Raw genomic sequence first — 24786 nt, 5'->3', positions numbered from 1 at the left:
TCAACTTGAAATCATTTCTCATTGAGTTTCACATTTTAATTAGAAATTGAAAAGTAACATTTTATGATGAATTTCTGTCTTCTGAAACCGCTTTCGACATTTATCCAACATTTTAGCCCAGCACATACATTTCTGAAATCTTCAAGATGTTTCCTAATCACACAAAAAAACGAATGTTAATATCATATTGACAGGAGTCATGACACACCCATTTGTGTACACTGATTTAAAACCATATTTTCCGTTCGCATTTGGTAGACTGGGACAGCAGATTAGATAAAGTGGGCCATTTTTATAGCCCTAATTGTACACCAATGAATGACAATTCAAGTCAATTTATGTGATTAGGAAACATCTGAGGATTTCAGAAATGTATCATGTGTTGGGCTAACATGTTGGAAAGATGTCTGACAAGGTTACAGAAGACAATAATGCAAAAAGTGTCCCACTTTTTCTGAATTCACTCTAATAACAGTACAAATAACAGTAGTCAATGCTTGACTTGGACTGAAATAGGTTCTGGTACTCATTTTGGGTGCAGGTACTGTTTATATTTAAGTGCAGGAGCTCCACAATACTTTTGACCTATGAAGAGGAACAGGAGTTCAAGCAGTAGAACATTTGAGGTGCCGGGTACTCAGCGCTGGTGAGTTCCTGCCAAAATCAAGCACTGACAGTACTACAAGAAAAAATGAACAGGTTATAGTACTACAAGAACCAGAGCCGGGGGTCCCAAATGTAAACTGTATCTCTTTCCTCCATTGGAAAAGCATATAAGTCTGTCCCAATTTAGCTACTCCATGCTGTCCTACTTTAGCTAGCTATGGTTAGTAAAGCGGGGCAACTAAAAAAATGACAGAATTACAAAATGTAAACATAGTATTGGTGTCATGTTTTGTCATTGATTATCATGTCTTGTCCCTGTGCTTCCCTTCTATTCGTTTCCCTCTGCTGGTCTTATTAGGTTCTTTCCCTCTTTCTATCCCTCTCTCTCCCCCTCCCTCTCTCCCTCTCTCGCTCTCTCTCTCTATCGTTCCGTTCCTGCTCCCAGCTGTTCCTCATTCTCCTAACTACCTCATTTACTCTTTCACACCTGTCCCCTATTTTGCCCTCTGATTAGAGTCCCTATTTCTCCCTCTGTTTTCCGCTTCTGTCCTTGTCGGATCCTTGTTTGATGTTTGCTGTTCTGTGTCCTTGTTCCGCCCTGTCGTGTTTTTTGCCTTCTTCAGATGCTGCGTGTGAGCAGGTGTCTATGTCAGCTACGGCCTGTGCCTTCCCGAAGCGACCTGCAGTCTGTGGTCGCGTCTCCAGTCGTTCCTCTCTACTGACGAGAGGATTTCAGTTTTCCTGTTTTGTATTTACCTAAGATAATATCCAGGAGTATCGTTTTTGTTTAAGACTGGAATAAAGACTCTGTTTCTGTTAAGTCGCTTTTGGGTCCTCATTCAGCAGCATAACAATTGGCAACTTGTTTTATGTATTTTGATGCACCAGTATAAGTATCAAAAATTTACATCACAGTTTGGCACAGTGCATTATTTATGACAGTTTTATAACGTTTAACGTCAAAATGGAAAAAAAGCTGTCACTGATCTTACTGTGTGCTTCAGGGGCGAGCTTCCTGTTTTAAGCTTACTCTGCCCCTCTCTATGATGTCACACCAATAAAGTGAGGCGATTTTGATCATGTGGTTTCTCTGCAAGGGCTTAGTAATAATGGTTTTGATTTTCTCTTGTCAGACCAAGAAATAAACATGTCAGGATTAAGCTGTCACAGTTCTTATGATGTCCCCCTCTTCCTGAATTGACCCTATCTTAGAATTTAATGGGAATAGTATTTTTGATTCATGCAATATATTAAACATGGACTCAATTCAGTCATTTTTATTTCAATATTATAGGCCTATAGGCCAAATATACTACATTACCAAAAGTATGTAGACACCTGCTTGTCGAACATCTCATTCCAAAATCATGGGCATTAATATGGAGTTGGTCTCCCCTTTGCTGCTATAACAGCCTGCACTCTTCTGTGAAGGCTTTCCACTAGATGTTGGAAAATTCCTGCAGGACTTGTTTCCATTCAACCACAAAAGCATTAGTGAGGTCGGGCACTGATGTTGGCCGATTAGGCCTGGCTCGCAGTCTGCGTTCCAATTCACCCCAAAAGTGTTCGTCAGGGTTGAGGTCAGGGTTCTGTGCAGGCCAGTCAAGTTCTTCCACACCAATCTCGACAAACCATTTCTGTATGGAACTCGCTTTGTGCATGGGGGAATTGTCATGCTGACACAGGAAAGGGCCTTCCCCAAACTGTTGCCACAAAGTTGGAAGCACAGAAACGTCTAGAATGTCATTGTATGATGTAGTGTTAAGACTTCCCTTCACTGGAACTAAGGGGCCTAGCCCGAACCAGGAAAAACAGCCCCAGACAATTATTCCTCCTCCACCAAACGTTACAGTTGGCACTTTTCATTGGGGCAGGTAGCATTCTCCTGGGATCTGCCAAACCTAGATTCGTCCGTCGGACTGCCAGACGGTATGGCGTGATTCATCACTCCAGAGAATGCATTTCCACTGCTCCAGAGTCCAATGGCGGTGAGCTTTACACCCCTCCAGCTGACGCTTGGCATTGCGCATGGTGATTTAAGGCTCACGATGCTCACAATGAACAGTTATTGTGCTGACATTGCTTCCAGAGGCAGTTTGAACTCGGTAGTGAGTGTTGCAACCGAGGACATACAATTTTTCCGTTCCATTCTGTGAGCTTGTGTGGCCTACCACTTTGCTGCTGCACCATTGTTGCTCATAGACTTTTCCACTTCACAACAACAACATTTACAGTTGATCGGCAGCTCTAGCAGGGCAGAAATTTGATGAACTGACTTGTTGGAAAGGTGGCATCATATGACGGTGTCACATTGAAAGTCACTGAGCTATTCAGTAAGGCCATTCTACTGCCAATGTTTGTCTATTGAGATTGCATAGATGTGCGCTCAATTTTACACACCTGTCAGCAACGGGTGTGTCTGAAATAGCCGAATCCACTCATTTGAAGGGGTGTCCACATACTTTTATATATACAGTATAATGTATGTCTGAGACTATAATGGATAATCTTATGCCTTGATTTCAAATGTTAAAGAACGAATGTTTATCGATTGTTGATAAATCGACAGCATTAAAAAAAATACACGGCTAAATATTATTTTTTGCTACAGCAATGAAAATGATTAGTTTGAATAAAATTGACAGGTTGGGTAAGATTTTTTTATTTTCTTTAACCAACCCTTCAACGATTACATTAACTGTAGCCTATACATATAATGCTTATATTGATTGATGAAAATGTGATAAATGCTGTAAAAATTTGATGCCTCTACATGGTGAATTGAATAAGTAGACGTAACTGCAAAATTGTTTCTAAATGTCTCTCGGAATAAAAGGAACATGTGTGGTGGGATGGGCAGAGACGAAAGAGATAGCGGGAGGAGGGAAAGAGATAGGGAGCGAAAGAGAGAGGGGGGAGAGAGAGAGGAAGGAGGGGTTTCTATGAGTCCACGTCGTCCCTCTAATTAGCTCACAGTGTCTGTAAAATAAATCAGTGTAGCGGCTTCACCCCGGTTCAACTGCAGCACGCGCCTCTTAACCTGCTCCTGGCGCATCAAAAAAGAAGGGTCCGCGCGATCTACCTTGACATAAACTGAGGCGCGCAATTGTCACGAGGAGCGCACTAGAAATGTTTGGTTTTTTCGATAAGTCAGTAAAGTGAGAAAGAGTAAGAGTAAAAAGACAGAAAGACAAAGAACTTTCCGATATCAAGATATCCTTGTCACTTTTACGCACTTGGCGAGGTTGACTTGAAGCGAGGCCTAAATTTACCGACCAAGAGGGACTGGTGGGAAATAGCCAAGTCTCCCAAGAACGTCCGGTCGTGTGTGTCAATTCAGAGAGACGACCAAGTGAGCGAGAAGGCATAAAAGCCCGGCGCGAGGATGATGTCCTACATTAAGCAACCCCATTACGCCATGAACGGGTTAAACATGTCTGGGATGGACCTGCTACACACCACGGCTGGATACCCATGTGAGTATAGCAATACTACCACTTTTTTATTGTAATTTACCACTTTTTTTCTCATTACCAATGTTGTTTTATTTAGTTTTTTTTGTTGCCTACATTGGCCAAAGATGAACGCGGCTCATGCGTTCAAGTCCAAAGATGAACGCGGCTCATGCTCATGCGTTCAAGTCCATGCACCATGAATTTTTCAACCCCGTTAATAATGTATATCCAAACATAACATAGCTTACTAATAACAATAACTACAACAACAACAACAACAAGAATAATATCAACAATATCAATAATAATAGATTATTATGTGACTGGTTCCATGACAATAACCTATTCCACAAAGGGTCGGCTGGTGTCAGATAACATCGATTCCTAATCAAAAAGAAAATATGAAATAATTGTGACCATTGAAAAGAATAGAGAATTAAACGAAAACCATATCTATAGACAATGATGACAGTTTAGCGTAATCCTAGTCCAAATTGGCTAAATGTGAGAGTAGCCTGGTCCTTTACAGTAGGCTATGCATTTCTCTGTCCAAATTTTATTTTTTGCATCTGCCATTACCATCATCACCAGTTGTGACACCTGTTCAACTTGCAGACAGACAATCACCATTTAGCCTAACACACATCTTCCCATATATGGGCACGTCTTTTAATCAGGAAAGGATTCGTTTTCACATAGACCTGAATTTTCCTATAGTTTTCTTTCTTTTTTCTTTGGCCTTTTTTCTATTACTAGGCTAATACCTGCTCTGACTATTTTATGACTATGAATATCTCAAATTAACATAATGATCATAGAAACTATATGACATTGCACAATTACTTATTGTCTTATAGAGAGGTGTCATGAGGGGTCATGAAATCAATACCACTGTTATCAACACATATCCAAACCCTTTACCAATGAACTGTAGGCCTAATGAAATGCAATGTGAATGTCAATCACTTTGAGCACTGAGGAGTGCTGCTGTCCATTAATGCCATTCCATCATTACCATTATTATCACACAGTCTCTGTGTCTCTGGATTTCTCAGCCACCCCACGAAAGCAGCGTCGCGAGCGAACCACCTTCACACGCACTCAGCTGGATATCCTGGAGGCCTTGTTCTCCAAGACCCGCTACCCCGACATCTTCATGAGGGAGGAGGTGGCCCTCAAGATCAACCTCCCCGAGTCACGCGTACAGGTACGGTGTAATGTGAATATATATAAAATGTTTAGTCAGACATGGCTCTATCTATAAGTGGTTCTAGTCTCATCTTCTCGTCTCACCAACAGGTGTCTATATGACAATGTAATGGATTTAGAAGTACATTGAGAGTAGGCCTATGCAGGTTATGCAGTTAGTGCAATTTACATCTATGCATGTTATCAATCGGGGCTCCTTTCAAGTTATAACAACATGGACAGTGGAAGAAATACCTACACAATCGAAACAGTGTTACAAAATTGTTGTTGTGGTAAAAAAAAAATGACCACCTTCATAGGTAAGAGAGTGCTCTCAGATGGAAGAATACAATACACCAGTATTGTAGTAAGGACTGTAGAAGGACATGTACTGAATGCTCTGTACAGATACATCCCCCACCCGTGACAGTTTGGCTCCCAGTTCTATCTGGTACAAAAACTGGTTTTGACAGTTGCATTATATCACAGAGTATAGGTGCACATTGGCATAGTGACAAATATATTAACAATGATGTAGTAACATAGTGCCATCTTCCCACCAAACAACTTACTATCACCATCACAGTTTTTCCACATATTGTCTGTCTCTATGCTAAGTAGCTGTGTTGTGTGTCTCTGTTTCTGCAGGTGTGGTTCAAAAACCGCCGCGCCAAGTGCCGCCAACAGCAGCAGCAGAGCAGCGGCCAGTCCAAGCCCCGCCCGCCCAAAAAGAAGGCGTCGCCTGCCCAGGACCAGCCCGGCGCCGGCCCAGACCCCTCAGCCAACAACCCCTCTGGTTCCTACAGCCCCTCCCCAGCCCCATCGGGCCCCTCCCTGCCGCCCAGCGGCAACAACCCTGGCAACGCAGCCGTCTCCATCTGGAGCCCGGCCATCTCACCACTCCCTGACCCTCTGGCCTCTTCGGCGCCCTGTATGCAGCGGCCCTCTGCCTACCCGATGAGCTACGGCCAGCCGCAGGCCTACGCCCAGGGCTATGCCCAGGGCTATGCCGGCACCTCCTCCTACTTCACGGGCCTGGACTGCAGCGCCTACCTGTCGCCCATGCATTCACAGCTGTCGGCTAGCGGTGCCCTCAGCCCCATCACCGTGCCCTCAATGGGGGGTTCACTGAGCCAGTCACCCGCCTCGCTCTCCTCCCAGGGCTACGGCACGGCCGCCTCGCTGGGCTTCACCTCCGTCGATTGCCTGGACTACAAAGACCAGCAGGCCTGGAAGCTGGGCTTCAGCACCATGGACTGCCTGGACCACAAAGACCAGAATTCCTGGAAGTTCCAGGTGCTGTAGAGAGAGTGGGAAGAAGAAGAAGAAGAAGAGGAAGAAGAAGAAGAGGGAGGAGTTGTGAATGAATGAGGCTCTCGCCAGATATACAGTACGATCAAATGATTCTGACTGAACACTTATTTTTTTCTCTCCGTTTCTCGTTTGTAAGCTTGGTTTTTACAACCCCTGTAGAATGTGTTTTCTTTTTTTTTTTTTTTTTTTCTTTTTTTTTTAAAATAATTTTTATCCCATTTTCTCCCCAATTTTCGTGGTATCCAATCGCTAGTAATTACTATCTTGTCTCATCGCTACAACTCCCGTACGGGCTCGGGAGAGACGAAGGTCGAAAGCCATGCGTCCTCCGAAGCACAACCCAACCAAGCCGCACTGCTTCTTTAACACAGCGCGCCTCCAACCCGGAAGCCAGCCGCACCAATGTGTCGGAGGAAACACCGTGTACCTGGCCCCCTTGGTTAGCGCGCACTGCGCCCGGCCCGCCACAGGAGTCGCTGGAGCGCGATGAGACAAGGATATCCCTACCGGCCAAACCCTCCCTAACCCGGACGACGCTATGCCAATTGTGCGTCGCCCCACGGACCTCCCGGTCGCGGCCGGCTGCGACAGAGCCTGGGCGCGAACCCAGAGACTCTGGTGGCGCAGTTAGCACTGCGATGCAGTGCCCTAGACCACTGCGCCACCCGGGAGGCCCCTAGAATGTGTTTTCTATTCAGGGGAGAGAGGAGAAGAGAGACCAGGGGACATTATTGATACCTCCTGACTGTGATTGCAGGATATCAGGTCCATTTACTTTCTCATACAGTAGAAGGGAAGGATGCCCCTGAGGATCATACTATGGGAAAGACTCGCAGCTAGAAACTGATTTAAACACACAACATGGTTCAGATGCATTGATTGGTCTGTGATGGAAAGACATCCTCAAGAGAATTCTATTGATACAGCCACGCTAAACTCAATCGTTCCTCTGATGTTTTTTCTACTGTTGATGGCTTGAGTTTTGTTTTCAAAAAAACACAACAATAGATCACATTTACAGAGCTTTGATACTCTCTTAGTCTCTCTCTTTTTTTGTTCTGAAAAACCGTCAGTGTTAATTTGAGTTTAGTCATTGTTATTCTATGTTACAATTTAGATTTTCATTTGGTTACTTTTAGGCTTTTGGAGCTAACGTGTTACTATGGTGTTAGGCTAGCATCATTGCTATTATATTTTGATGGAGAAAAAAAAGTATATGTTTGGTTGTGTGAAATATTAGAGCTAACTTTGAATCTACATTTATGCCCAACAAAAATTATTGTGATTACAAGTTTGAGTGACATTTTGGTTTCACAATTTATAGGAAGTGATCAGGTTTGCATTCAAACGTACTGTACATCATGTATTGGTATTCCGAATCGAAATGAGTTCAGTTCAAGGACATGACTGACCCAGAAGTAAACAAGTGACCAGTTGACTTCTGAGGATAACAGTCACCATGTTGTTAGTTAGTTAGCTATGGTTTCTATTGTGTTTCTTAACAGTTTCTGTCGTGTTTCCACCTTGGCCCACATGGCTCTCCAGTGTATCTTGCTGTCGGTTATTTTTGCTCATCTGATTCTGGAGGGGCTCAATCCTCTTACCCTCCCTTCAGCAATGTTCTAAGTGAATTAGTCAGGATTACCCCTCTGTCTCTCTTTCCTTCTCTCTATCTCCCCATCCTTCTTTCTGTCACCATCTTTCTGTCTTTTTCCCATTTCTGTAACTCTTTATTCTCTCTCCCTCTGTCTCTATTTCCCCACCTCTGCCTCTCCCTTCTCACTTTCCCTCAGTCAGTGAGTGACATATAACAAGAGGAAAACTGCTGATGCACAACCAAGTTTCAAAATTGCACCTTGAGTATTCTACTATTCTAACTTTCAACAGTAAATTGAGACCCTGGTTGAGTTCCGAAAATGTTTGTTTTTGTTTTTTTATTTTTAGAAAGTACAGAGGTCCGGACCTCAGTGCCCTCATATGTAGCTACGGCCTTGGTCTCTTTCCCTGTTTATCTGTCTCTCCGTCTACATGTCTCTCAATCTTATGGTCTCAATCACTTCTCTTCTCTCTGAACAGGCAAAGTATACCATATACTCTATAAAAAGGTAGACGCCCTTGATGATAATGCTATACGGAAAAGACTTAACTATAAACTGATTTGAAACACTCAGGCCATGGTTAAAACATATTACAGCTGAATTCAAACTCTGCTATCATGGAGGACAATGTAATTACTTCCCCTTTCTTTCCTTCCACTAATGTCTCAATGTCAAAAAAACAATCAAGGCTATCATCTGTGACATAAAGTATTGTCTATTGTCCTTCTTCCTATGTGCAACCCCTCCCCTCCAGCACATCTCTTCTCCCCCATTCCTACCAGTCTCTTACCCCCCTTTTGCCTCCCTCCACACACCCACTACTCCACCTCACCCTCCTCTTCTGACAACCCAGTAATCCCTAGTTGACCTGGTTACATGCCATGTAATTTGACTTCAAGTGGAAATTTGTGTGAGTGTGTATACTTGTATGTGAGTGTTTGTGAGTACAACATGTGTACGTGATGTGTATGCGATGTGTGTGTGTGTGTATGTCATAACAGAGATGGGGACTGAGTTCACTGAGTTACTCTGCAGCAATGCTCCTATCAATGCTCCTATCGTTGCGCATAAGACGTCTTCATTACGAATGTGTGTTGGAATCTAGACTCGGCAAAAGACAGATTCCATAACATATTTGACAGTGTCTGGAGATAACTAGATTTCTCATGTGGTGACAGGTTAACAATTTGGTACTTTAAGTTTGGACAAATGGGGACTCTAAAAATGAATACATAACCTATTAATTTATAGAATAGAATAACTTTATTTTTCAGAGAGCAGCAAATGTATCTAACAATGTTGGGAATGAATAACATAGGAGTGGATTTGCCATTTTTCTCAACTGATGAAGTGTTCATTTGAACACAAGCATTATACAGTATAGTATTTAGACGTAAAAGGGAAACTAGAGAGATTTCCATAGCGCACTGAATACGCACACGACATACCCACTCAACTCGCTGGGTTAATCCCACTCCGCGCCACGTTAATCCCTCTGCCCTCCCTCTCTGTGGTCTGATTGGTTAATCCCTGCCCTCTCTGTCTCTGTCTGCGTCCTGATTGGTTAATCTCTTTCGGAGGGTGCAGTGCGGTTGTAATCTGCTGGTCGTCAGCACGGATAGATTCAGACAGACAGACATGTTGCCGGTAATCTCTAAAAGGAGCAGATGTGGTGGGGGAGGGATGGAGCAAGGGAGGGAGGGATGGACAGCAGCACCCAGCAGACCTTGGGGAAGGTGAACATAGAGACAAACAGCGTTCCTTATTATATCCCAATATGGGTCGTTTTCATTAGCTGCCAAAGTGAAGCAAACAGACACAAGGTGAAGAATAGCTGAAGAAAAACAAAATCTGTTGCAAAGTGTTTCAAAATGTTTCCCATTTTGTGCTCTGATGAACATGACCCTGGCCACCCAAGACCGTTCCGAACTTTTCTCTCTGAAGTATACTTACAAACTCAAAACCCTAAACCACATAAGACCAAAATGACCAATTCATGACCCCTTAAAGTAATGCATTTCTTTCTCTTTAGGGCATAAGGGAACACAAACACGTAGTCACATCAGTTTCATATTTTGAGTCCAATGACTACCCTAACTTCTCAATGATGGAGATGTCAGCCAAATGTAATAATAGAGTATTGATACCTTTGTCATTTAGGTCAGACAAGATGTAGTGGTAAAAGATGTGGGTACCCTAATGCAAAAAACCCCACTTATTCTCAAAATAAACCCTATTCACAAAAATAAAAAAGTGGGTAAACTGATACTTGTATACCACAGTTGAAGTCGGAAGTTTACATAAACCTTAGCCAAATACATTAAACTCAGTTTTTCACAATTCCTGACATTTAATCCTAGTAAAAATTCAATGTCTTAGGTCAGTTAGGATCACCACTTTATTTTAAGAATGTGAAATGTCAGAATAATAGTAGAGAGAATTATTTATTTCAGCTTTTATTTCTTTCATCACATTCCCAGTGGGTCAGAAGTTTACATACACTCAATTAGTATTTGGTAGCCTTGCCTTTAAATTGTTTAACTTGGGTCAAACGTTTCGGGAGCCTTCATCTAGCTTCCCACAATAATTTGGGTGAATTTTGGCCCATTCCTCCTGACAGAGCTGGTGTAACTAAGTCAGGTTTGTAGGCATCCTTGCTCGCACACGCTTTTTCAGTTCTGCCCACAAATTTTCTATGGGATTGAGGTCAGGGCTTTGTGATGACCACTCCAATACCTTGACTTTGTTGTCCCATTTTGCCACAACTTTGGAAGTATGCTTGGGGTCATTGTTAATTTGGAAGACCCATTTGCGACCAAGCTTTAACTTCCTGACTGATGTCTTGAGATGTTGCTTCAATATTTTCCATCCTCATGATGCCATCTATTTTGTGAAGTGCACCAGTCCCTCCTGCAGCAAAGCACCCCCACAACATGATTCTGCCACCCCCGTGCTTCACGGTTGGGATGGTGTTCTTCGGCTTGCAAGCCTCTCCCTTTTTCCTCCAAACAAAACGATGGTCATTATGGCCAAACAGTTCTATTTTGTTTCATCAGACCAGAGGACATTTCTCCAAAAAGTACAATCTTTGTCCCCATGTACAGTTGCAAACCATAGTCTGGCTTTTTTATAGCGGTTTTGGAGCAGTGGCTTCTTCCTTGCTGAGCGGCCTTTCAGGTTATGTCGATATAGGACTTGTTTTACTGTGGATATAGATACGTTTGTACCTGTTTCCTCCAGTATCGTCACAATGTCCTTTGCTGTTGTTCTGGAATTGATTTGCACTTTTCACACCAAAGTGCGTTCATCTCTAGGAGACAGAACACGTCTCCTTCCTGAGCGGTATGGCGGCTGCGTGGTTCCATGGTGTTTATACTTGCGTACTATTGTTTGTACAGATGAACGTGGTACCTTCAGGCGTTTGGAAATTGCTCCCAAGGATGAACCAGACTTGTGGGCGTCTACAATTTTTTTTCTATGGTCTTGGCTGATTTCTTTAGATTTTCCCATGATGTCAAGCAAAGAGGCACTGACTTTGAAGGTAGGCCTTGAAATACATCCACATGTACACCTCCAATTGACTCAAATGATTTTAATAAGCCTATCAGAAGCTTCTAAAGCCATGTCATTTTCTGTAATTTTCCAAGCTGTTTAAAGGCACAGTCAACTTAGTGTATGTAAACTTCTGACCCACTGGAATTGTGATACAGTGAATTATAAGTGAAATAATCTGTCTGTGAACAATTGTTGGAAAAATTACTTTTGTCATGCAAAAAGTAGATGTCCTAACCGACTTGCCAAAGCTATAGTTTGTTAACAAGAAATTTGTGGGGTGGTTGAAAAATTAGTTCTAATGACTTAAGTGTATGTAAACTTCCGACTTCAATTGTACAAAAACCCTTATAAAACTGTTTTTTTTGTACTGTAAAGCAATGGTCACCGACCATGGTGATCATTGGAGAGCTAGTGGACGTGGATGGTTTAGCTCCAGCCCAACACAAGTCTACTTCATTCAGAGACCTTGAGTTTATAAACTCTATCAGGTATTTTGGTGCTATATTGGCTGGAGCAAACCCCTGCATACCACTGTAACTCTGCAGGACCAGGGTGATATTCATTAGTATCAAATGGTTTTGCAACAGAAAATGAAGCCTTAGTGAATACAATATAATTGCTATACTTTGGTGTAGTCAGTGATGCATCTATACATTACCATTTGAGTTTCCATTTTATACTTTTTAAAACCATGTCTATCTTTATTTCCCAAACACAATTCAATACAATGACAATAATTTTAAGCATATTTTGACACAGGCTTAACACCTATTATACACTTAATACTTTTTTTTTTTTACACTTAACACAAGCCTCATATCCCAGCGATAATGCCTTGCATTACACCTGGGGGGGGAAAACACTTATATTTGCTCAAATTGCCATTGGCTCAAACATTGTCTCAACATACCCTCAATTTACCCCAAGGCAAACATTTTGACTATATTAGCCCACATAGCTACAACTGTGTTGAATCTACTGCTGTTCAACTTCTCCACCCTCTGGTCGGGCATTACAACAAGAACTAGGAAAGAAAACAGGCCTGTCTACCTGTATGAACACAGATCTCTGATACAGTGCCTTCAGAAAGTATTCACACCCATTGACTTTTCCCAAATTTAGTTGTGTTACGGCCTGAATTTAAAATGGATTAAATTGAGATGTTTATGTCACTGGCCTACACACAATACCCCATAATGTCAAATTGGAATTATGTTTTTAGATTATTTTTTACAATGAATTAAAAATGAAAAGCTGAAATGTCTTGAGTCAAGTATTTCATCCCTTCGTTATGGCAAGCCTAAATAAGTTCATAAATTTCATGGACTCACTCTGTGTGGAACAATAGTTTAACATGATTTTTGAATGACTACCTCATCTCTGTACGAGCAGTAAATCAATACACCCAGTCCCTACAAAGATAGTCATCCTTCCTAACTCAGTTGCCAGAGAGGAAGGAAACCGCCCAGGGTTTAAAGAAGTGACTTTAAAATAGTTACAGTGTTTAATTGCTGCGATAGTTTTCTCCTGAGGATGGATCAACATTGTAGTTACTCCTCAATGCTAACCTAATTGACAGAGTGAAAAGAAGGAAGCTTGTACAGCATAAAAATATCCCAAAACATGCATCCTGTTTGTAACAAGGCACTAAAGTAATACTGCAAAAAATGTGGCAAAGCAATTCACCTTTTGTCCTGAATACAAAGTGTTATGTTTGGGGCAAATCCAATACAACACATAATTGAACCACTTTCAAGCATAGTGGTGGCTGCATCATGATATGGGTATGCTTGTAATCGTTAAGGACTGGGGAGATTTTCAGGATAAAAAATTAACGGAAAGGAGTTAAGCACAGTCAAAATTCTACTGGTTTCACATGCAAACAGCAGTTGGTTTCTATAATGACATTCCATGAGAGCAACATTACCTTTTAAAAACATGATTTGAAGCTTTGCCATTTGTTTGCCTGCAAAAACACAAGTTCTAGGTCCTTGGTTTTTTAGTTGTATCTAGAAGTTATATTCTTTCAAATCAAGAGGTAGCCCACTGGAATGTTTCATCAATCAAAATTGTACAACTCTTACAGACTATGCACACAACAAGCAAAGAGTGAAACATTTGTAGAAAAGGAAACTGACAGACACCTATTTTGTGTAACATCTATTTATTACCACCATAATATGAGGAATTTGGAAAATACAAAGATCAGCTTAAACATCTGAAAATCTTGAAGAATAAGAACAAATATAAGAAAACAAACATGAGGTTATATTGCTTATCACAAATTGAGGAAACTGACAGATTCTATGGTCAGATCTATAATGAACAAAAATATAAAGGTAACATGTAGTGTTGATCCCATGTTTCATGAGCTGAAATAAAAGATCCCAGAAATGTTCATATGCATAAAAAACTTCTCTCAAATTGTGTGCACAAATTAGTTTACATCCCTGTTAGTGAGCATTTCTCTTTTGCCAAAATAATCCATCCACCTGACAGGCGTGGCATATCAAGAAGCTGATTAAACAGCATGATCATTACACAGGTGCACCTTGTGCTGGCACAATAAAAGGCCATTCTAAAATGTTTAGTTGTGTCACACAACACAATGCCACAGATGTCTCAAGTTGAGCGTGCAATTGGCATTCTGACTTCAGCAATGTCCACAAGAGCTGTTGCCAGAAAATTGAATGCTAGTTTTTCTCCAATGTCATTTTAGAGAATTTGGAAGTACGTCCAAATGGCCTCACAGCCACAGACCTTGTGTAACCATGCCAGCCCAGGACCTCCACATTCAGCTTCTTCACCTGTGGGATCGTCTGACACCAGCACCCGGACAGCTGATGAAACAGTATTTATGTCTGTAATAAAGCCCTTTTGTGGGGAAAAACTTATCCTGATTGGCTGGGCCTGGCTCTCCAGTGGGTGGGCCTGGCTCCCAAGTGGATCTATGCCCTCTCAGGGCTGCGCCCCCCCCAGTCATGTGAAATCCATCGATTAGGGCCTAATGAACTGATTTCAATTGACTGATTTCCTTGTATGAGCTGTAACACTGTAAAATCGTTGAAATGTTTGCATGTTCAGTTTATATTTTTGTTCAGTATACAAAGGAAGTGAGAGAAAGTCAGAAAATAAACCAAACTTGAAGAGTAGCTCTCGCTACTACAAAGTCAACTCATACTGGTGTAACAACTCTAATGCCGAACACAACTAACCTTAAGAGGAGATAGGGTAGAGATTGAGAGTAGTATCATGGATAATGACAGATTAATAGTGAGAAAAAGCTAAATAGGAGGGGGGCTGGTATATATCACCCCCATGTGGCTGCCATTGGAACAGTAGCTCTTATGAAACTGAGAAGCTCTTTCTGATTGGTTTAAAAATAATTCTGTAAAAACAGAATTTTGCCAAACGTCAATCACTTCGTGTTTTCTTCTTCGTATTATTTTGATGTCTCTGGCAGTAGTCAAAAGAAAAGGTGTATATGTATGAATTATATATATATATTAAAAAAAATAGACACAATATCCACAATGATAGTAATCATGAATTATTTTTAAGTAACCAAGATGATACTTGTTTGCTGTTGAATACAATTTGCTTGGCTGATCAGAGCTTACACACACACACACACACACACCAACAGCCCTGGGGTTAGTTTTAGTAGCACCCTGCTGTGGAAGTTGCCACTCCCCTTAAGCAGACTAGCCCCCGGGCGATGCCCTTCTGGTCTGCCCACCTGTGCATGTGAGTGAGTTTTATTTTATGAGAGCTGAGGACGCACAAACCTGTGTGTGTGTGTGTGTCTGATCAGCGACACCTACTACATGCACGAAAAAGGTACCCTAAAACATCTGCTGAAGACAAAAACTATGAGAGACGAGACTTTTCAACACGTTTCTCTCATCATAATCACGGTTACTCTAAAGTCTACCAAGAAGAAAAAAGGGAGAGGGGGCTGGGGGGTGAGATGGAAGGTCGGGGCGAATGAGGGAGTGAGGACAGTGAGAGATAAAGAAACAAAGAGAATAGAGGTGAAACATTAAAGAGAAAAAGGAAAGGAGGGCGGGCTAAGCACGCTCCCCGCGGATGCGACGTGCCAGCTGGATGTCTTTGGGCATGATGGTGACACGCTTGGCATGGATGGCACACAGGTTGGTGTCCTCAAACAGACCCACCAGGTATGCCTCGCTGGCCTCCTGCAGATAGACAGAGAGAAGAAATGTCACACACACACACACACATATATAAATGCATAAGTCAACACACAAAAAATTATTTGAGCATGCTGTTTTGTTCCCGTTTGTGTAGTAGGCCAATTAGGACAGGATCTGGATTAAGGGGGACAGAGCTTCACATACACACACAGCCACTGACCTGCAGAGCTCCGATCGCTGCACTCTGGAAGCGCAGGTCGGTTTTGAAGTCCTGAGCGATCTCTCTCACCAGGCGCTGGAAGGGCAGCTTGCGGATCAGCAGCTCAGTGGACTTCTGGTACCGACGGATCTCACGTAGGGCCACGGTGCCGGGCCTGGAACCAACACACAGTCAGTATGACTGGGGGGTAATTATATTCTACTATAGTACTTCATCGATCATTTCCCCATGCTGAATTCTACTGGTCGTGTCTGGCCGTGCTAATTTAAAAAGAATAATAATCATTGTACCTTTATTTAACTAGGCAAGTCAGTTAATAAGAACAAATTTTTATTTTCAATGACGAACTAGGAACAGTGGGTTAACTGCCTTGTTCAGAGGCAGAACGACAGATTATTACCTTGTCAGCTCAGGGATTCGATCTTTCAACCTTTCGGTTACTAGTCCAACGCTCTAACCACTAGGCTACCTGCCGCCCCAAATACTGAGTGGTGACGTTTACCAGCAGTCACTGCTTAGTTATAAGGCTTGTGGAACTGCTCATTGAAAACATTAGCTGCGTCTGAAATGGCACCTTATTCCCTATGGGTTCAGGTCAAAAGTAGTACACTATATAGGGAATAGGGTGCCATTTTGAACACACCAAGTGACCAATTGGAGTGTCAAGTCATTTCCACACCAATATGAATTGATACCACCTCTGTGGTTTCACACAAGCTTTACATGTCATAATGGGGCTGTATCGCTAGCCGACAGTGGTGGAAAAAGTACCGTATTGTCATACTTGAGTAAAAGTAAAGATACCCTAATAGAAAATGACTCAAGTAAAAGTCATCCAGTAAAATTGTACTTAAGTAAAAGTTTTTAAAGTATTTTTACACCACTGCTAGCTGACCTTGACATGTACGATCTGTGGTGAACACTAATGCTAATTTCTAGGGGTGAACCGATACTTTACCTGTAACGATGGGGCTTCTTGACCCCACCGGTAGACGGTGCACTCTTGCGGGCAGCCTTGGTGGCCAGCTGCTTACGTGGAGCCTTTCCCCCAGTGGATTTACGGGCGGTCTGCTTGGTACGAGCCATGACAAGTTAGTTATCACCTGAGAGACAGGTAAAAATACATTCAATTGTTTATTTTTATGTGTTGACAATGCTCTGTTAGATACAATCCCTAAAATTCTGTGAGTTACAAATATATTACAATACAATTTTCCCAAGTGTTTCCCAAATGTATGTGTGTTGCTATTATTGAGAATTTATGACTGAAACGCTTCCGTCTGGAGTACTACTCTGTTATGATAACTTTCTATTTTGCTGATCAGCTGCATTGCAATCCAGAAACAGCGGGCCACTATCCTATCCGTGAATACTGGGATACTGCCCAACCAATAAAACTAGTATGTAGATCGCCTATCGAAATACATCCAATCCAGTGGGCAATGTCGTCGCTGTCAACCAATCGAGATACACGGTTTACAGCGAATGGGTGGGTCCACAAACCCTAGTTCCGCCCTCTAACCGCAAGATTATGGCCGCAGATGAAGAAGCAATCGAATGAGCCTACCAATATACAGGCAAAGAGCGGGACAGAAACTTTCAAAAATCTTCGAAAAACTAAACAATGTTCAGAACTACGAACATTAAAACATAAAACTAGACAACTGTAGCTATCCAAAAAGTCGCTCTGAGTTGTAGGTGAACGTTTGTTTACACCGTACAAGCGAAGTAAAAATGCACATGAAACTGGAGCGGAATTTACATCTGCCTCGGCCACTGAAGTAGAAAGCATTTTTCTCTAGCATCGCGGCAGTCGCTTCTCCATTTCCACACCGTCGGAATAAAATGCTATTTTAAAATAAAATGAAGTTTAACCCATCTGAAACTTATATAAAACAGTGGTTAAGTGTTTTAGACAAAAATATATGCCAAAATGTGCCACTTACCTGACGTGAATATAAACGTTTTTTCGCAAGGAAATAAATGTTATGGTTTTCTAGCAGTGTCAGTATTTACTATCTCTCACACAATGGGAACAGGGCGCCCCGTAGGAAAATGGCTGCCGTGTCAATCATTGTTCTCCCATAATGCAACTGCTTTCATTTTGTAAACACAGTTTCTGATGGTTGGAGTGTTCCCTGAAAGTAACATTTTCATTGCTTTCTAGTGATTTCTTTATCGATTTGAAGTAATCTAGTACGAAATAACCTAAGGTGCTAAAACAATTACTTGTGAAATAAATTATATGTAACTGCTTGAATGTGTCTGCTTTTTCAAAAGCGTTTGCTATGCCAAAGTGGCACAGTCTCCTCTCAGTACAACTGCCTACATTTATTTGTAATCGATTTGAACGGTCATCCAACTCGGAATTCCAACTCAGGAACTCGGGCCTCATTCTAGATCTCAGACTTTCAGACTGGAAGATAACTGACGTGTAACAGGGAAGACCTCAGCAAGACCAAATTCCTGGACATCATCTCTATCCGACACTGTCGGCTACCGTTGAACGGATACCTTTGCCCAAACCATGATGAATCCATGTGCTGTTTTGGAAATAATTGAATAAAGAGTTGAACTTCTTCCCAATCTTCTGTCCTCTTTCTCTGTTTTAGATAGCCACTTATTACACTTTAGCTAGCTAGTTAGCAGAGCAGTAGATCAAAAAATATTTGTGTATTACTTAGCCTAGATAATAGTTTGTACAGTATGTTGACTTTGGTGTCTATTTCAGACCTTATGGCATTTTTCAAGGATGAGCATAAGAGAATTAAAAGGGGGGAAGACCACTATAAATCTAGCCACGTGGAGAAGTGCGACTATAGTGAGGGGCAATGTATCAGTTTGGTCAGGGCCAGCATGAGGGATATCCTGTGTTGGTGAGTGTAGCTATTAAGTGAAGTTTTAGCATCTTAACAATACAATATATTATATACATCTGTCAGCATTCTACAAGGAAGACTTAATCAGTTATATAATTATTAACCTATTGGTCCGTTCTAGCATACATCTGCATATTTCTGTTAGGGAACGCCTACTATGTGAAATGCGCGTGTGCAAGGCTAAAGTCTACAAAACTTAGTCCACTCTGTTCATAATGAATTATATTTTTGGGAACAGAAAACTGTATTAAGATCAAATGTTTAATCGATGACAACATTTGCAGAATGTAGGCCAAAATCCATCTCGTTCCATCTTCTCCCACTGCGCGCCAGTGGGCTTTCTCTCACTACCGTAGAAACGCCAAGCGGATGCTTCATATTTATACATCCAGTGAAATATCTGTCTCATTGTTCTATCTGTGGGTGGATAGCGCATTTGTGTTGCCCAACTCAGCGCGAATACACATGTGCCAGTTGAATCTCAGTTTAGGTTGCAGCCCAGCCAGCAGTACATGACGGACGTTACGTCTCCATTTGAGCGACACAAATTACGAAAAAGTCGGCGGTTATAATCGATTAAAGTTTTAATTAAATGTATGAATTTCACCACCACGCGGGAGCATCGCGGTTGTACAGTACTAGCATAGGTAAAGGTAAAGCGTTTTCAGAATTTTTACATGTATTGAGTGATGGTGACACAATGTTGTAGCTATCAAATCGCCAGTTTTTAAAGCTATCAAAACCAACTCCGCCTCCATGTCGGTGTAAGAGAACAAAGTTGGGGGTATCTCAGCTAGGCAGGCCTATGCCGCGGCTTGTGTATGAAAATATGGCAGTTTGGTGACAATTTCTTAAGAAAATACAAGATCTTCAAAACAACCAACACCGCGTCACACAATCTGGGAAAGTGGTAAAAGAAAGCAAAATGTGATTTTTTTCTTCATATGGCATAACATTACAGCAAGGCTATAGGCTAATGTTTCCCTCTGAGTGTCATTAAGGCCTATAAAGTTTTTTCTGGGACATTTCTGTCGATTTGGGACCCCTTTTGGCTCAAGAGCACGCCAGAGGCAAAAGTTCCATATAGCCTCTTAAATTCAGGGGTTGTTTTCATTCATTTAAACCTTAATAATATTGTAATCCATGTAGAGAAACATGTCAGTATATCCTACCATGAAATCTTTGAAACCATAATTGGATGCCAATTGATCGTCAAAAGGGAATATCAACGATTATTTAAGGTGCAAAATCAAGGGTTTTCTTTAGTCATGATTTGAGAGCTTCATTGAAAAAAATGACTAAATATGTAATCTTATCATTTAGAGATTAAGTCATTTATTATAATTTATATAGTGCATAATTTCGCTTACTGTAGCCCTACTTTACAACAGCCTTCCCATTATGATTAACCAGTTTGAATAACAGTGTTACTAAGGAGAATGTCATTTCAAACAACAGAAAACAACCCTTGATTTTGTAGGAAGGTTTATTTTTTTATGGTGAGAACTGGGAAGGCATGGATGTGGAAGGGTCAGACTCAGATTCTTGGTTTATGAATCGATGCTAAAAACCACATGAACAAGCAGGTTTTTAAAATGATTTTTAATCCCTCTGTGTCAGTGTGAATTCATTTTTAAAGAAATGTTTAGATGTTAAAATTAGTTTCAGTTCCCAGTCATTCCCCATCAATTCCCCATTCCCCATCAATTTCACCCCTGAATGTAGGCTAACTGTGAGTTGGTAGGAGATGGGTTAGTTTCATGAGCTCTGTCTCTCTAATGGTGTGCTTCTCTGAAATTCACCATCATGTGAATATTATTTTGGAGAAAAATTACATCAACGTAGATTGTGAGTGACTAGTCTGTAGGCTACTACTGATGTGTAATACATTATACATATTGAATACATATTTGTCTATCTCTTATATTATAGAAAGAAAGTGTGGGTGCCCCAAAGAGACATGTAGGTGAACAGTGGAGACGGATATGAAGGACTGTGGTCTGTCATGGAACACCATCTCCAGACAGGTTTCTACTGTCATCGAATATTAATTCTCATATCCATGGCTTTGAAAACTTTTATTAAATTTGACAACAACAGCAGCATTGTACTCATAGTGAATTACATTCTGTACATGAGCATAAATACAGGATCTAAGGTTAATTAAAGTGATACATTTTTGCACCTCAATTTTTTTATTTAAAAATAATTGCAGTCAATGGTTCTGTGTGTATGTGTGTGTGTGTGTGTGTGTGTGTGTGTGTGTGTGGGGGGGGGGGTTCCATTAACCTCAGGCAGCTGAATATGTGGATCGGGATGTTGTTTTTCATACATCCTGTATGTTGCATACCGTATACGTTTCATATGCATTTCTACTAAATAGGTTGAGTTCACACAGCATATGTTATAAAGGACATATTTATGTTACCATCAACCTGTTCTGTAAACCAATTTGTCAACACACACGTTCGCTCACACATGCAAGCACGCTCACACAAACACAATGACCCTGATATTGTATGCTTACTTACTTTATCGGGTTCTTCTTATTTTTATATCTTGTGTGTTTTTGTTATACGTTGTTATTTTTAGTATTACATTGTTATTGATTACTGCATTGTTGTGGTTAGAGCTTGCAAAAAAGGCATTTCACTGTACGTGTGCATGTGACATTAAAACTTAAAACACACACACACATTCGTGCACTATTATTCTGCAACAGGAAAAAAATTGTGTGTGAAATACAATAATAAGACTTGTAGGAATGATGCCTACAGCAGCCTGGGCATTTCCCAACCGTGCCTCCCTGCTCATGGAGCTAGCGCACTGGGGGAGGGCGCCAAGCAAGCAGCCTGGTCCAGATCAGAGACCTTCTCTATCAACAGAAGAACAAGGGCATCCAGAGGAAGGAGCGCATGGCAGCACCCGCCGCCATGCCCGCCAGTAGCCCCAGTGCCACCTGCTGTCCTATGCCGTCGTATGGGTCTCTCTGGATCAGTATGTGGTGCGTACCTGAGAGAGGGAGAGGGAGGGAGAGACAGGATGCTGAATATAGGATGTACTACAGTATTTACGGGAGCATAAGTGAATATACGAGTGTGTTTTATTAGACTTTTCTGATTCGATGTAACCAGGATAGTTATGTCAACAACTGATTTCAGGGAGTCTTGGAAAGGAGTGCTAGAGTCACCCTGTTGACTTGCTGAAATCAGAGTTGTATTCACTAGGCACCTAACAGTAGAAAATGGACTTAAACAAGGAGGGACTACCTGAACTTGTCCAATAAGAAACACTTGTTTTCATTTTTCGTTGCAAAACATTTTGCCACAGTGTGCAATAATGATTACGACTCAGAGCTTGGGTGTTGTGTTGTCTTTACCTGATCCAGGGGTGAGGTAGATGGTGTTGTTGCCGTCCATTGGGACGGACTGGTACGAGTCGTCGTATGGGTCATACGGGAACTAAGTGGGAAAGACAAGACGATAAGACAAGAATGTCCTCTAAGAATCCGAGTTTGGGAAACCCTGGTTTACCGGTTTACTTACTGGGTTTCGTCTCGCCTCTATAATTGTCAACTTCCATGCTCTGCAAAAACAGAATGACAAAAGGAGAAAGAGAGGAAGTGGATTGAGAGAGAGTGTGCACTGTAAGAGAGTGTGTGTGTGTGTGTGAGAGAGGGAGAGAGAAATAATATAGACTCACAGTGCCTCGTCCTCACTGTTGGCACACAGGATCACAGTGGAGCCATCTCTAAGCTGCACCACCACCATGTTCTCACTTGGGTGGTTCTCTGGGGGAGAGAGACCTGTACAACAACATAGACAGCTAGGGTTACACACACATAAGTCCACAGCAAAGGCCAAAATCTTTTGGAGGTAAATACAGATATTTGGACTCCTCAGTCCTCTTTATTTATGTAATAAAGCATACAGCATGTCTCATGGGGCTCTGGTCAAAAGTAGTGCACTATAGGCCTAAGGAATAGATTGCCATTTCGGAAGCACCCATTGTCATATTGAACATCCCCATCTTTCCAGACACTCCCTCCTCACCTGCACTCTCCAGGCCAGACTTGACGCTCACACAGCTGGTCTTGAGACCCACTCGGTGCTCAAATTCTCGCCTGCTGTCCGTCTTGTAGAAGACCAGGCTCCCATCGATCCACAGGTCACACCAATTCAGCTTCCACCGCTTTAAGATGGATGCTGACGGGAGGCAGGAAGGGCGTGGGGGGGAGATGGAGGGTGATGTGGAGTAGAGTTCGGGTTAGGTTACGATGTCCACTTTCCTAACGGTCAGTTTGGACTTTGACCATTTTGTATACTTTTATTTATTCACATTAACTGAAATGCACTGTCAGCCAGATATGATTCTGTCTCAATTCAGCATATAATAATAGTAGTAATAACAATAATAGATTACATTTATATAGCATTTTTTATTACAAGAAGAATCTCAAAGACGCATTCTTGCCAGTGGGTCTATAATGGGTAAACCTACAGCCATTTTGAGTGTTTTGTATTTATATCGTTGAAGCTGTAAATCTGTATATGTTTTTCTCCGGAGGGTGAATCCCCAGTGGTTGGCTTGTGGCTTTTCTGCGTGAGTCACTGATTTGCTAACACAGACAGGAAGCTAATTAGATTATGGCCAGGCTGGACAAGCAGAGTAAGGGTTGGAATTTCATAACAGTTGTAACATTCATCTTCTAGAACGATTCTGATCTTATTGAAAAATCCAGTAGTTTTGACAAGCAACCGCAACTCAATAAATAGGGCAAAGATGCCCTTTAGTGCATTGGCTTCATCAAAACAAGCTAAATGGTAGGTACTGTAGGTTAATCTGTTAGCGATCTTGATGACATCAACAGAGTCCTCCATTTTGTTTTCAGTGGAGTCAGTTTTAAGAACATGGGAGAACTGTTTTTGGAGAGAGTGGCACGGACTGGGCTGTGGTTAAGGCCAGCCTGTGGTGCCTGGCCTTAACCTGTCTTTCAAAGTGTTCTATACAGTGCTGATATTTCTCTGATACTAGTGCCCCACACAACTTCTTATGCTATGTTTAGCCGTTGAAGTCTACACTTGGTAAAGATAGTACCTGCAATGGCTATGGCTATATCTGAGACCAAAACAGGTAGACACGATGTTAGACTACAACATGACATTATTTGAGAAACATTGAATCTACAGTACTCACTCTGTCTCCAGAGCCAGCCTGACTTCAGCAGAGCTATGTGTATGGTCGGAGATCTGTCCATGTTACAATTCCTCACCCCAAATAATCCAGAGAGGAAACCCAAAAGCGTGTTTGTGCCAGGGGTGTATGTTTTATGTTTGTCAAGTGTTTGTTCTTGTTTGAGGAGTCGTCTAAAGAGAGACAGAGAGATGCCTTTACGGTGCCTTTATTTTTATTCTGGCCCACACTTCTAATCTGATAGCGAGAGGCGGAGAATGGGGCTGAACTAGATCACTTGGGATTAGTGGGCCTGGATTGGCCACACCTTCTCTCCTGATTTATCTTCTGCTTCCCTCTCTGGCTGGAATGTTTTCACTTCCCGTCTCCTTCCCCAACTCCTCTTATTCCTCCACTATTTACTAAATTGTCTCTGCTTTGCCTTACTTTATATTTTGCACATGTTGTCATCTGTCTTTAGGAATTGGGCTTCTTGGACTACTGCATGTGTTGATAGCACATAGTGAAAAAGGCATAACACACTGAAACACCTTAATCCCTGCATTAAAATAACACCATGAGAATTAGCTAACTGTTATAGTTTTCTTTGGGTAACTCAGGAGAACCTTCCTGTCAGGGACA

At 41.8% G+C, this 24786-nt stretch overlaps 3 protein-coding genes across 4 annotated transcripts; 1 reads left to right on the top strand and 2 right to left on the bottom strand.

The window, feature by feature from the left end:
- Nucleotides 1-3991: 3991 nt before the first annotated feature.
- On the top strand, nucleotides 3992-6554 carry LOC120056471 (homeobox protein otx5-like). Of its 2 annotated transcripts, none has more exons than XM_039004642.1 (3): nucleotides 3992-4082; nucleotides 5117-5268; nucleotides 5898-6554. In XM_039004642.1, the coding sequence occupies exons 1-3, from the start codon at nucleotides 3992-3994 to the stop codon at nucleotides 6552-6554; spliced, it is 900 nt and encodes a 299-aa protein (XP_038860570.1). The 2 variants fall into 2 exon arrangements, with proteins under 2 accessions (XP_038860570.1, XP_038860568.1); XM_039004640.1 differs by having other exon boundaries at nucleotides 5093-5268.
- Nucleotides 6555-14785: 8231 nt separating this feature from the next.
- LOC120056961 (histone H3.3A) lies at nucleotides 14786-18170 on the bottom strand. Its single transcript, XM_039005272.1, has 4 exons — nucleotides 18040-18170; nucleotides 17052-17196; nucleotides 16094-16247; nucleotides 14786-15915 (listed from the first exon to the last, which is right to left on the bottom strand). The coding sequence occupies exons 2-4, from the start codon at nucleotides 17177-17179 to the stop codon at nucleotides 15787-15789; spliced, it is 411 nt and encodes a 136-aa protein (XP_038861200.1). The 5' UTR covers nucleotides 17180-17196; nucleotides 18040-18170; the 3' UTR covers nucleotides 14786-15786.
- Nucleotides 18171-21603: 3433 nt separating this feature from the next.
- LOC120056783 (pleckstrin homology domain-containing family B member 1-like) lies at nucleotides 21604-24229 on the bottom strand. Its single transcript, XM_039004989.1, has 6 exons — nucleotides 24169-24229; nucleotides 23025-23177; nucleotides 22675-22777; nucleotides 22518-22557; nucleotides 22352-22433; nucleotides 21604-21984 (listed from the first exon to the last, which is right to left on the bottom strand). Exons 1-6 carry the CDS (start codon nucleotides 24227-24229, stop codon nucleotides 21851-21853), a joined length of 573 nt encoding a protein of 190 aa, XP_038860917.1. The 3' UTR covers nucleotides 21604-21850.
- Between the last annotated feature and the right edge of the window lie 557 nt (nucleotides 24230-24786).

This window comes from Salvelinus namaycush, chromosome 12 (genome assembly GCF_016432855.1).
Source record: "Salvelinus namaycush isolate Seneca chromosome 12, SaNama_1.0, whole genome shotgun sequence".
Taxonomy (NCBI): Eukaryota; Metazoa; Chordata; class Actinopteri; order Salmoniformes; family Salmonidae; genus Salvelinus; species Salvelinus namaycush.
The sequence above is the reverse complement of the archived record's forward strand: the minus strand, read 5'-3'. Positions and strand labels throughout refer to the sequence as shown.